The 14086-nt window shown below is 31.9% G+C and overlaps 1 protein-coding gene across 1 annotated transcript; it reads left to right on the top strand.

Moving 5' to 3' along the window:
• The first annotated feature begins 5662 nt into the window (after positions 1-5662).
• On the top strand, positions 5663-6572 carry LOC120214463. The gene has a single exon (XM_039212354.1). The coding sequence runs from the start codon at positions 5689-5691 to the stop codon at positions 6520-6522; it is 834 nt and encodes a 277-aa protein (XP_039068285.1). The 5' UTR covers positions 5663-5688; the 3' UTR covers positions 6523-6572.
• Positions 6573-14086: the final 7514 nt, after the last annotated feature.

The following is a 14086-nucleotide window of genomic DNA, read 5'->3' as shown; positions in this document are numbered from 1 at the left end:
GGTGCCTCTGTCAAATTCTTCTTAAGCATATCAAAACTTTCTTGGCGCTTTTCAGTCCATACAAATGACACATCCTTTCTTAGAAACTTGGTGAGTGGAGAAGCAATCATTGAGAAATTTTCATAAATCTCTTATAATAAACAGTTAATCTCAAGAAACTTCTAACTTTAGAGACATCTTTCATAGTTTTCCACTCCACTATTGCTTGTACTTTCTTGGGGTCGACTCTGGTTCCTTCTGTAGAAATCACGTGGCTAAGGAAAGTAACTTATGATACCCAGAATTCACACATTGACAATTTTGCATAAAGTTTTTTTATCCCGCAATGCCTGAAGTACAATACAAAGATATGCATCATGATATACTTTGGTCTTGGAATAAACCAAAATATCATCAATAAACACGACCACAAATTGATCCAAGTATGGCTGAAACACCCGATTCGTCCAACCCATGAATGTTGCAGGGCATTAGTCAATCCAATGGCATCACTACGAACTCATAACGACCATATCGGGTTCTAAAAGCCATCTTTGAAATATCCTCATCTTTAATCTTAAACTGATGATATCTAGATCTGAGATCAATCTTTGAAAATACTGAAGCACCTTGAAGTTGATCAAACATACCATTAGTACGAGTTAAAAACGTCACACAATTCACTTTTAACCTTTCTTACTCTTTACCGTCACTTTAAAAATGTAACACTCTTAACCCGTATACATCCGTAAATACGAGTTAAAAAATGTCACACAATTCACTTTTGACCTTTCTTACTCAAAACCCCGTAAAATTTTGTTCCATTTTAAAATCTCAATTTAACAATTAAAATCAATTTAACTAATCATGTAAAATCATATAATAATATTTTTTAATCCAAATTTAATCTGATTTCAGGCAACAACTAGGCAGTTTGAAGTTGTTTCATAACATTTATAAAATTGTCTAAACATACCCTAATTTAAAGATCATTCAGCTAACTTTTAAAGCATAATATCATATATTCTATTCATGTAAACTACATAATTAAAATCAATTTATCAAAAAAAAATAAAGCAATTATAATTTACTATTATAAACCATTTTAACTAGTTTATCAGAGCAACCAAACAGTTATATTATGCATGCCACTAAAAAGTCAAAACAACGTCATAGATTCCATATTGATACTGTAGGTCGGTACTATTTCCAAAAAGATGCTCACTCCTCACTTCACGTCTTTATCCTTATCTGTATCTACGCGTGAAAATCACACACTAAGTATAACTTAGTGAGGCATTATAACAAATTAAGGTGAGATAAAATATAATAATATCATAACAATTCAAAACGGTAAAATTTAACTCAAATAAACAATTGAATTTTCAAAACGACTTAATTAAGTTGTTTTCCTACATATGTAAACATGAAAAAACAATATTTCATGATTTTTATAAAATCACGACAATCAATATCAATTCACAATAATCAATCATTATTTTTTCCATTCGACCACATTTCAATACTTTCACATTTCAATTTCATATACCAATATATATTTTTAGAGAATGCAAGGTATGTGAGTCAGACGACTGTGAATAATATGCACTCCAGGTGCCGTCATCAATAGACAGTAATATGCACTCATAAGTTCCTCATATAACTTGCACTAACAGTGCCACAATAATGTTCATGAATGTACTATATCAGTATCAGTAAATAGCGATCACTCCACCTCATGGCATGCCCCAATTGTACCTACGATTCTCAATGCAATATACAATGGGCTTTCCAATATACATAATCGATACTTAATCGATATAAAAATCAAGTCACTAATCCATAATAACTTAAACCTTTCCAAAAATAACTATTTAATTCCATAAATATTCATTTACATCATCAACCCTTCAACATTCATAAACTCTACATTTAAATAACATTGTATGAATTCGTTTAGAATTCACACTAACTTTTCCAAATAAATTCATAATGGTCCTTTACCATTTTACTTGTTTCAAACCCAACAATAAAATTTCCGGCATTGTAATAACACATTCAATCTAGTATCTTCATATTTAAAAACTTGTAATTAAGTCCCCAATTTCCAAGCCTATTCAAATTCAACTATTAAACTTTACCAAATTTGCATTTTGGTCCCAAATCAACAGTCTAACTTAAAATTGAGCATCCAATTATTACGTTTCAACATTGAATACTCATAATTGAACAATTACACATCAATGTCTCATAATTCCCAAAACTTGTAAAATGATCCTTTTACTATCTCAAGGTTCCACATTGATCCAATTCAATTTCCAAAACACTTAGAATCAATCTTATATCAATTATAAACCATAGGGAATTTTTGAACATTTTCCCCTAATAATTTCTCCATGGACGAACCTAATGAAGCAATTAGGGCATACTTTTCATTCAATTTCAAGCATGAATTCAAGCTCCTATAATTAAATTCATGTTATTCCAATCATCATAACATCAAATTCAATCCAAAATCAATTAATCCTTCACAAACCTTAGCTTGTTCGAATTTAATATATGTTTCTCTAGATGATTTTAATCATCATTCATACTTGAAAATTAATCTACAACACCAATAACATAAAAATCATCCATTAACTCTTCAAAATCCAACATGTTCTTCATCCACCCAATTCATGAAATTCATCATCCAAGCACAATTTCCAAGAAATTTTTATACCAAATGATAGAGAATTTCAATGAGATTAATTCTCTAACTAATAGCTTAATATAAATATCAACTACGGAAGCTTAAATATCAAATTAAAAATCCCCCTTACCTAGCTATGGAGGTCACGACTGGTTGAAGAAGAAAAAGCTAAAATTTTCTTTATTCTTTTCAATTATGACTTAATACTTGCCATTGAGATATATTCCATTTTAATATTCCAAATTCAAAGATGAACCAATTAAAATTGACTTTCCACATTTGTTCATGCAATTTTTGAAAATTGCAATTTAGTCACTAAATTTCCCAATTTCGGCTTACTATGGAAAATCAACTTTAATTCTACTTATCCATGTTAAATTTCATTGTTATAAATTATGGAAATAATATTCCCAATCTTTTTCTACCAACCTTCAATTTTTTGTGAAATTTCGGTTCGATCCGATTTCTTATCGTACTTTACTACTTTATAGTTTTTAATACAAATCCTGAATCAAAATTTTGATTGTTGTGGAAACATTCATTATAGAATGTGTTATTGGTACTATGATATTCCTGATTTAAGTCTGTTTGTATTATCATACGTTATTATATGATGTTCTCCATTTTTTATATATGTGATATTTCTAAATATTGATATGTTTTGATTTGATTTTGAAAAATGCCTCATTAAGTTTATACTTAGCATGTGATAGTTTTCACGTGTAGGTAAAGGATATCAAAAGGAGTATAGAGATATTTTGACATCAGTAATGACATATTGATGTTTTTGATTTTATAGTTGGCATGTATATGTATTTATGTGTTAATGGGGTTTGATATGACTATGTTATGGATTTGGGTTTGTAATAGTTTATATATGTTAGATTTTAAAAAATTGTACTTAGTTATATTATTTTAAAGTAATGGTTTGTCTGTTATTAACTTAGTGAACTAATTTAATTTGCTATCGAGATGAATTATTGTTTAAGCAGTCATTAGGCATTTTTACTTATCATATGATATAGAATTGAAATGTCATATTTGCTACATGAAAATGGGTTTGATTTGAATGTTAGAATGTTATATTTTGATTTTACACAATTAAATAATTTGTGCTATATTGTTTTTAAAATGAATGAATTTTAAAAGAACAAAATTTTACTGTTTTTTGGTATAAAAAATGTTTTATAAAGTTAATGTGACATCTCTGGCTCGTGTTCGATGACAGATATGAGAAAGGGTGTTACAAGGTATTTTGGGAGAAAAATATTGACAAGAGTAATAAGGAGTCAAGGAATTGACAATAAGAAAGAATCTGCAAAAAGTGTAATAAAACCAAATTGAATAAAATGTAAAGTTGAGGGACTAAATTATAAAAAGAGTAAAGTTATTGTTAAAAATTGAATTTGACGTTACATAGATATTCTATAATATTAGAGGAGCATGTGATTTAAATTTGATCAAGAATAGACTTAAAATGACAGAGAAATTAAGGGTAAGATGAATTAGAGATAAGTACGAGTTAGTCGAGTTTGGGATGATCACAAGATATTATATGTTCATGATATTTCTTAACTGTTGACAATACATACACACCCTACAAACACAACTACTCGAATCTAGAACATCAAGGGAAAACAACAATCTCTTTTACTACTTAGGCCATTCAATGGGTTCATAATCGAATTGATTTTTAATAGTCTATGATGATTACAAGGTAATACATGTTTGGAATTTTTTAATCATTGACAATGCGTACACGCCCACAAACACATCAGCATGACCTCAAAACTTTTAAAGAGAACGATACTCCCTTTAACTAATAAGGCTACTTGATGAGTTCATAACCGAATTAATATTTTTGAATAAATTATTGTTCACACCTCCGTATAAGGTTTCAAATGTAAAGGCTTAATATCAAAACTATACCGCTTTTCCTGAATAGGTGCCTAAACTATTTTTGAGCCATCCAGGTGCATACCGTTACAAACATTACCCATTTAGGTGCCCAGGTTTTCAACGGCGTTAATTTCCTCCATTATGTGACACGTGCCACAATCTGGTGATTTTGAAATTTATTTTTTTAAAATATTATTACATTTAAAAAACCTAATTTCTCTTAAATTATAAAAAACCCCAAAATAACTAGAATCCCCAAACCTTATCCATAACCTATCGCTACCACCCTCTTCGGCCACGACCACCACCATTGACGTAGTCCATGCCATCCTCCTAGTCATATGTAGTCGTAGTTGTCGTCGATTGGCCGTCGAGATCGCGTGCGTTCACGATTTTCATCATATGGTTCGCGGGTTATAAAACGTCGATTCACCTTCGATTGATCACGATTTCATGGGGGTTTTGGACATCAGTGGGGGATGAGGTTGAGTGGAGCTTCGTCAACGATAAAGGACAATGATTGGAGTGGGTTTGGGGTTGAAATTAAGGTTTTTAAAGTTTTGGGTTATTTCAAAAAGTTTATATTTTTTTTAAACATATATATAATTTTTTTTTAAAAAAATTTAATAAAATTTTTAAAAGCGCCAAATTGTGACACGTGTCACTTAACAAATAAATTAATGTCGTTGACTGCCTGAGCACCTAAATAGATAACGTTTTTAATGTTAAGCACCTAGATGAGTCAAAAAATAATTTAGATACCTATTCAAGAAAGACGGTATAATTTGGGCACTTATTTTTGTATTAAGCCAAATGTAAATAACATCCTATAATATTTTTTATATTATTTAAGATATAATATAATATCATAACGTTATTTCATTGGTTTCTTAAAAAGCCATGGCATAATGTTAAAAAAACATTGTAATAGAACTTATTTCAAATAATAATAATAAGCAAAGCAAGCATTAGTCAACAACGCTGAAACTTGGAACTCTCCCTGTAAATACCAATTTTTCTCCAGTTGTCCATAATTGTTTTTAATATTTCATACATATAAAGCTTCTCAAATCGACCTTCCTCTTTCTCAAACTTCCTTTTGTTCCACAGTCCACACGATGCCACAGGGCAATTTAGATACCCTTGTCTACGCCTGTGCCGGTGGCTCTCACGACAACAAAATCGTCTGCGAGAGTTTAGCAGCCACCGAAAGTGTCACAGACGGCAACGACGACCACCTTCTCTCCGTCGAGAAACCCGTAGAAGAAGAAATCGCTCCAGAATCGTTTTGGTTATCCAAAGACGCCGAGTTCGACTGGTTCGATCGCAACGCCTTTTACGAACGGAAAGAGTCGCATAAAGGTAACTCGGCCCCCAACTCAACAAACCTTAACCCGAGTCTGAACTCGAACACAAATTCCCAACGCTTTTCTTTGAGGAAGTCCAAAGCCTCCATCATCGGGTTACCGAAACCGCAGAAACCTTGCTATGTTGAACCGAAGAACAGGAAGATTACTAAGCCTGGGAACACCCGATTATTTCCCAAACGATCAGGCTCTGTTAAATCGGACCGACCGCTTGTTGAACCGTCTTCTCCTAAGGTTTCATGTATTGGGAGAGTGAGATCCAAGCGTGACCGGAAAAAGAGGGAACAGAAACCGACCGGAGTTGAAACAGTTAATGAGAAAACGACAGGGAAAAGAACCAGCTTATTTTCAAGCTTTCGTTCAATTTTCCGGCACAAATCCAATGGGAAAGCAAGTGAAGCACACGCGCCGGCAGTAGGGAACAGGGACATCAGGTCACGTTTGCCGCCTGATGACAATGAGGCAATATCGATAGAGCCTGAAACTATGGAGATCAACGTAGTTGCTGAGCCGCACCTTGAACCGGTGAGTTTAGGTGGAATGAAACGGTTCGCGTCGGGTAGGAGATCGGAGCCGTTAATTTAAGCGCCTCAAGAAATTGTTTTCCGCGGGTTTGATTGATGGACTGATTTGTCAAGGTACAAGAAAAAAAGGGCTCATTTTCAAATTTTACCCATTTGGTATTTACTTTGACTAGTTTTTTTTATTGGTTTAAAATGATTACAAGATAATATCTCTTGGAAGGGCTCTCAATCATTTAACATTTAACACTCTAACCCCTATTTATATTCGAACTCAGGACATATAAAGATAAAGTTTATCTTTTTTAATCACTAAAATTGTTTAATTCGTGCTATCTTATTGATGTTAAAATATACAAATACGAGTGATTAAGTAAATTTTTGATGTTTTTCTTAATAGAATTTCAATTCATTTATCTTGGATAAGATTATTTAAGAAGTTTGAGTTGATTACACTTCTTAATTGAAGTCTGTAACTAGTAAATAAAACTTGGATTAAAACAGAACCTTTTTTTTTTTTGGTGATGAATCACTTTTGTTTAGCGAATGCAAAATAACAGCTATAAAGGTTACAAAAAGCTTTGGTGAGTTCTAATTCAAGGAATTGATTGGATTGTTTAAAGATATAGTTTCTTAATTGAAGTCTGTAACTAGTAAATAAAACTTGGATTAAAACAGAACCTTTTTTTTTTTTTGGTGATGAATCACTTTTGTTTAGCGAATGCAAAATAACAGCTATAAAGGTTACAAAAAGCTTTGGTGAGTTCTAATTCAAGGAATTGATTGGATTGTTTAAAGATATAGTTTCTGAAATTAAGTGATCACAAATTCTGAATAGCTTTTTCATATAAATATATTTTACTATTGGAATATTGGAAATAGTACTTAAAATATTCTAGAAAAAATAATACTTTTTTAACAATTAAATTGAAGCATTAGGATTCGAAATCTTTTTTATTAAGGCAATTACAAAGTAGTATATGTTCTAAATATTCTCAATCATTTGACAATGAATGTTTAATCACCCTTCTACAGTCGTTAGTGATCGAATCTATGACATCTAAGAACAACAACATTCATTTAACCATCGAGATAAATTGGTTCATACAATAATTTTTAGAACATATGATTAATTTTACTGACATGAATATTTTGGCTTATATGTCACATCAAGAAATAATTATAAAAACTTTTTTAAAAGTCTAAAAAATTTCAAATAAACTCTTTTAATCTAAAAGTTTGTTCAAATAAACCCTTAATTTCTAGAAATTCATAAAGTAATTTATATTTTTCACCAAAAAAACTATATTTTTACAATATTTATATAAAATTATTTAATAGTAATATTTTATATTACTATTAAATTCTAGGATATTTTTAAAATCATTCATGAATTGAACACACAATTAAAGAATATATATATATATATATATCATTAATAAATATTTTATTTTTTTATAAAATATTTTTCATTCATATTCTTACAATTGTGGATTTGACAAAGTTATGATATTATATTAGAAGTTTAAAAAAAATAAGTGTGAAAAACAAAAGCATTGAATTTGGAAAGATGGAATTTCCATGTCAATATAAATAATCCTTAATTTTGAAGTGTTTACATTAAAGAGTCTTTAAAAATGAAATTCAACTGTAATATAAATATATTAATTAGTATTGGTTGATGTTGGGAGATTGTTGAATGCGAATGGTATTAAGTAAAGGGTTGAGAATTTTGGAATATTGACTGTTTTAGTGTCTTTCACTCTTTTTATTCATTTATTTATTAGCCTTGAGAATGACATTTCATGATAAATTATAGCAGCCCAAAGAGGACATTTCTGTCTTTTCCTTTTGCCTCAAATTTTAGTCTATTTTCACGGCATGAAAGTGTTTTCATTAACCACTAAACTTAAAATCAAATTAAATTTATCTAATAATGTTAATAATTAAAAGAAAATTATGCTATCTTATGATATCTTGAATTCGAGTAAGTATACTAATAAAATCTATATATTACTAATAATTAAAAAAAGATTATGAATAAATATTATTTAATAATTACTCAATTATTAAAAAATCTTAAATAAATTAAATCTAGTCTTGAGATTTGTATATTGCTTTCCGAATCTTCATGTTTTATTCTCTATAAAATGGTTTACAATTTTGATCCACCACTATATCTTAAAATAAATTTAATCAATTAACAGTGCATAGTTAAATAAATATGTTATACACATCTTCTTCACCAAAAGGGCTCCTGAAGTCAACCACCAATTAATATTGGAAGCTTGCCAAAAAGTCCTCCACGCCAATTTGTACCAAATTGCATGTTACACGTGTGACCATCATACTTCGACAAATCAATTAATCACCTCTTATAATTAGCTTTAACGTTAAATAAATTATTGTTATTATTTGTTCGAAATAAGTCGATTGTGAAATAAAATATTAGCAATGGATTAAAAAGGATAAACCGTATAAAATAAAATATATTTATTATGTCATGATAAAAATTATTGTCTTAGAAATGATTTTATGTTATTAATATAATCATAAAATAGACGATGTCTTTCAAGGGATTTTGCATCGATATTGGTGAACAGGAAAAATGTCGACACGTGGTTGGCCTTTGCTCGATTGGAAAATTATATGCCAACCTATATGTGTCGGGGGTCTTGAATTCTGTGATCTCTGTTCATTTAATATTGCTATGTTGGGTAAGCAGGTACGGAGGTTGATCGAAGAACCCCACTCTTATTTGCCCGTGCTTTAAGTGCTTAGTACTACCTGGATGGTTATATAAATGACTGTATTTTGTTTCCATATGTAATGGAGTAAGGGGAGGTAAGATAGTAGGTTGTCCTCAATACTAAGTTAAGAGCAACTTCTGTAGTAAATCTCCAAATTATGAAATGTCCTCTATGGGACTCGATCCCACGACCTCAAAGTTAAGAACCTTGTGCTCTATCAACTGAGCTGGATGATTATTTCGCCTGGATGGTTATATCTTGAATGCAAAAGTTGGAAATAAAAGTTCGTATGCATGGAAAGGTCTGCATAAGGTGATACAGGCACTGGCATCGGCCTTGTTTTGGAGGGTGGGTGTAACAACCCTACATGGCTGTTCAAGGATAAGTAAGCCGGCATTAAGTTACATGCATTTGCATAAACATATACAAATTCTGATCTCCTTGACTCTACATGTGGTGATTTCATGATTCGAGATAAGGCTCAGTGGGATATAGAGAAGGTCAGGGCAACATTTACGACTCACGACGCTGAGGTAAGACTACAAATCAATATTGCACTGTGTTTTACAGATAAGATAATATGGAGTAACCATGACTCGGGTGTCTACTCTGTGCGATTGGCTTATTGGTGGCTCCAACGATCCACACACACATTTGAGGGGTATCCAAACTTTTGGAAGTTTATGGAAAAACTGAAGAACTGAAGATACTCCCGAAAGCAAGAATTTTCTCTTGGCGTTTGGCACATGAGGCTTTACCTACGGGCTTTAGAGTTTGGGATGTGACAAGCATCACAATCGTCAAATAAATAAGCCTTTTTTCTCAGATAAGCAAGCTATAAACGTAGAATAGGTAAGAAGGGGTCGGTCCACGTGGATTCAGAAATTTCTAATCTAGATTTGATTTGATGCTAACCAAGAAACCTGAAAAACAAAAGAATTAAAAAGAGTGGGATTTTGAATAATCAAGTAACTAAATAAATAAAACAAAACTAAAGTGAATACACTAAAATACGAAAAGTAAATTGTAGAGAATTAATTAAGATGAAAGATAGCCTCCAACTTCGTTTTGCCTCAATTCGTCACGATCAATAAAATATATTTTAGTTTGGATACCTGCCGGTTATAGTTTACGAAGCCAAACCCTTGTGTCTTGCTTTTCTCTCTGGTGAACTAATTTCCAAAGCCAATCCTTGAAATTTAGCCTCTGTTTGGATTAATATTGACTATCGATATTAACGCCAATATATTGGTTTAAGAACTGGAAAAGCCCACGCTCGGATTATGGTATCTCGATGAGAATCGAACCAGATCTTGATTTTCCCTAGCAGACCACCGCTAAATTTGTTCTTAGGGAATTGAATTTGTTACAAGCCAACTCTCCTCCCTAACTGTAGATCACAACGTCAATCAAACCAATGTCCACTCCTTGGATTGAAGATATTGAGATCTTGAAGAAAGGTCAAATGCCTCTCATTGTCTGTCGAAAATCAAGAAAGAATATGAAGATGTGAAGCACTTTTACAATTCTCACAAGATCAGATCGAGTCATAGTTCAGCCATGAGCTAAGAAATAGTTTAGCCAAGTATGATAGAGTTCATACTTGGTGTGTAGAAGAAACAAAAGATGAAGAAGAAAATAGTTTTATTGAAAGAAACCAAATAGAAAGAAAAAGCCAAAATCAGTTCTATATTGAATTCTAAACATGTTCTCTCAAGCTTCATCCCTATAGGGTATTTATAGCTTTGAGATGATCCTAATGAGAATAAAATACAAACTCTTAAGAAAATTAAAACACTTAGTTCTTATTAATAGTAAACTAAAAATCCTAATAATAAATAATTAAAATCCTAATTGAAATTCTAAACAAACTAGAATCCTAATTAAATAAATAATAAAATCTCAAATGTTTGAATTTATTTACAATTTTTTAATTCCTAAAGAATAGGAAAATCTATTTAATTTTCTCTTTAATTGTTGTTTCTTGGAAAATAGAGTCTTGTACAGATTCGAACAAAAATAACCCAAATTAGCATTACAAAAGAAGGCCAAATAAAACACTATCAAATTCCCCCTCACTTATTCAATGTTTGTCCTCAAACATGCCTGAATCAATTATTAAAATCTTAAATCAACAATCTTTCATCTCAAGATATATCAAAGAAAACCAAACAAGTCAATTATAACATCAATTATCAAAAACAAGGTGACAATCAAACAAATAGGCACAACTGGTAACTAGTTTAAGTAAAAGCCAAGATATACCAAATATCCATTAACTTCAATGTAAAAAGACTCAATACCTCACAAGAATTCACTCAATATTGCTCAAAGTGTTTAAGGTAAAAGAAATAGTTTAAAGCCAAGATTAATACAGGCATTACCATAGGCTTGTAAGAAAATCAAGTTTCCACCAGGAGAATGAAGAAGATGCATTTAATCAAAGGGCCTTTAACAAGGTTGTAACGGGGGCTTAGGTTAGGGTATGGTAGGGATAAGGCAGAAAAATTGGGTTTGAATGTCAAGACAAGAGATGTAAAGACACGTAAGTTCAAGCCACATATTCAACAAAGTAAACAAACTTAAAGAAGCGTAACAAACAATCAACTTTTTTTTTCTTTCTTTCTCCATTTTCTTTTTCGATTTTTTTCTGCTATATTTTTTGTTATGACCGAACACTTTATTTGAACCATATTTTTTTTTTCGAATGCATGTTCTTTCTCCTTTTGATTTTTTATTCATGGAACAAATTCATCTCTGTCTTGACATGGGTGACAAAAGAGGGGGAAATAAAAGATCTCGGGTTTTATAATATGGTGAAAACAAAGAAAGGGATAAAGGCACATAGTTGGTTTACTAATGGATAAATATAAATGGGTAGGAAGGGTAGAGAAGTGGGTTAATCCTAAGTGCCCTAATCATCTTAAAACATTAAGTTCAACATGTGGTTTCGATATGTATTTAATCACAAGCTCTAGAATATCAAAATTAATCCACGCATTTAATCAAACAAATAAGCAATAATAAGAAGGTATGCTTGTTAGGCTCAAATCTCGCAAAAAGGAGTAACGTGTATCGAGTCAAGAAACATATCAACTAACAGATTCATGGAACATCAAGAGAAAATTTTTAAGGAAAAATACTAATCATGTTGTTTTTACTATCATGCACCCTAAATTTGATAAAACCGTGATCATAAACTTATAAGGTACTCAATGAAACAAAGAAACATTCAAAATTAATAACAAGAAATTTCAATAAATCAACCAAGGCAACTCAATTTCAAGCAAGAGAGCGATAATTCGATGCAAGTGCTCTCTAAGTTCTTTACCCCTCACTTAAAGCATATTGTCCCAATATGTAAAATTAAAACATTGAAGAAAGAATAGAGATACTCCCGTGTTTAGTGATGGCTTCATCCGCGACCTCAATTAAAGGTACTCAGTCGAAGGTAGGATAAAATCTCAACAAGATTGGACTTGAGGGAGTGGAGAAGATCGTGTATCTCAATGATTTGGTGATGTATGTTCGGTAGTGGATCATCTGTCAGTTTCAGTGGTGTCACTTGTATTCTAAGAAAGACTTTCTCATTTTGAGGTGTCAAACTACTGGAAGGTACCATGAAAGGTGTATCAGGTGTGCCAGCAAGTAATCCCATCGTGTCCAAGCATTGCAAATCCAAACTTTCCATAGAAAAAGCATGTGTAAATTGTTCAATATTAAAAGAATGTGGGAAAAGTCTAGATGTAAGACGAGTTATGTAAGGACCGAGAATCAGTGGTTGATTAGAGTGCCTAACGTGCTCGAAAGCTCGTGCAAACCAAAATCCTAGATTGACTTCGATGTTGGTATACATGCACCAAAGGAAGAATAGTTCAATTTTGCTCAAGCTAGATGTGTCTTTGTTATTTCCCGTGTAGTTTGATGCAAGAACTCAGTGAATGTAGCGAAGTGCGGGGTCGTAGATATGTCAACCTTTTTTCGTTTGTGCATTAAAGATTTGTTTAGGTTAACATGTCAATACGGAATAGGCGTAGTTGGTGTCAAAGTCCCGTGGAAATATCAAGAATGGTAAAATTAAATTCAAAAATTGACATCCTAAAGTATTGTCCTAACAAGTGAAAAGAAATAACATCTTGGGAATTCACACTAACAACTCGGTGCGACATAAAGGTGAATGTGGTATAGAATTCGAGAACCAATTCATAGTACATTCAACATTTAATTTCAGGATATAAAGTCTAGCCAATGGCGTTAAGGTGATGTGTAACGGTTTCCTTCAGATGTAAAGTATCTAGAGTAAGAGTAAGAATACACTTACACGCTTCAAAGTTTCTATACCAGATATCGTTGAATCATATTTGTTCATCATCATTGAATTTCAAGTATCCTCACAATTCTTCTTCGGGTGGTAAGGTAAGATAATATGATGACGATGACGATTCCGGAGAGGGATGGTGATCTCGTAAATGTGAAAGGCCGACATTATTGTGTGGTCGAGAAGAGTAAATGGAGTTGGAATTACTCGGTTCACGATAATCCGACGAAGCAAAAATTGCTTTTCTTTGACTTCTTATTATCAACACTTTGAAAATTTACAGCAAAGAAATAAGATGAAAAGAGAAAGAAAATATGGTGAAATACTAATCGGTGGCACGAGTGGCGTTTGACGAGGGGTGGGATCGACAGTGTGATGGAATGGTGGTACACAACGGTCGACGTTCAGCGGTGGTGATGGCGTCGATTTAGCAATCGGCAGTGACGAGTTAGCGTGGAGGAGAAATTAAAACATGGAAAAAAAGGTTTTGACGATTTAAATAAAATAAGATGAGAGTTTTTGATGTATAAGATTAAGAAAAATAAAGGCTTTAAATAGGG

This window comes from Hibiscus syriacus, unplaced genomic scaffold (genome assembly GCF_006381635.1).
Source record: "Hibiscus syriacus cultivar Baekdansim isolate YM2019G1 unplaced genomic scaffold, ASM638163v2 tig00110065_pilon, whole genome shotgun sequence".
Lineage (NCBI taxonomy): Eukaryota > Viridiplantae > Streptophyta > Magnoliopsida > Malvales > Malvaceae > Hibiscus > Hibiscus syriacus.
This window is presented reverse-complemented; position numbering and strand designations above follow the sequence as displayed.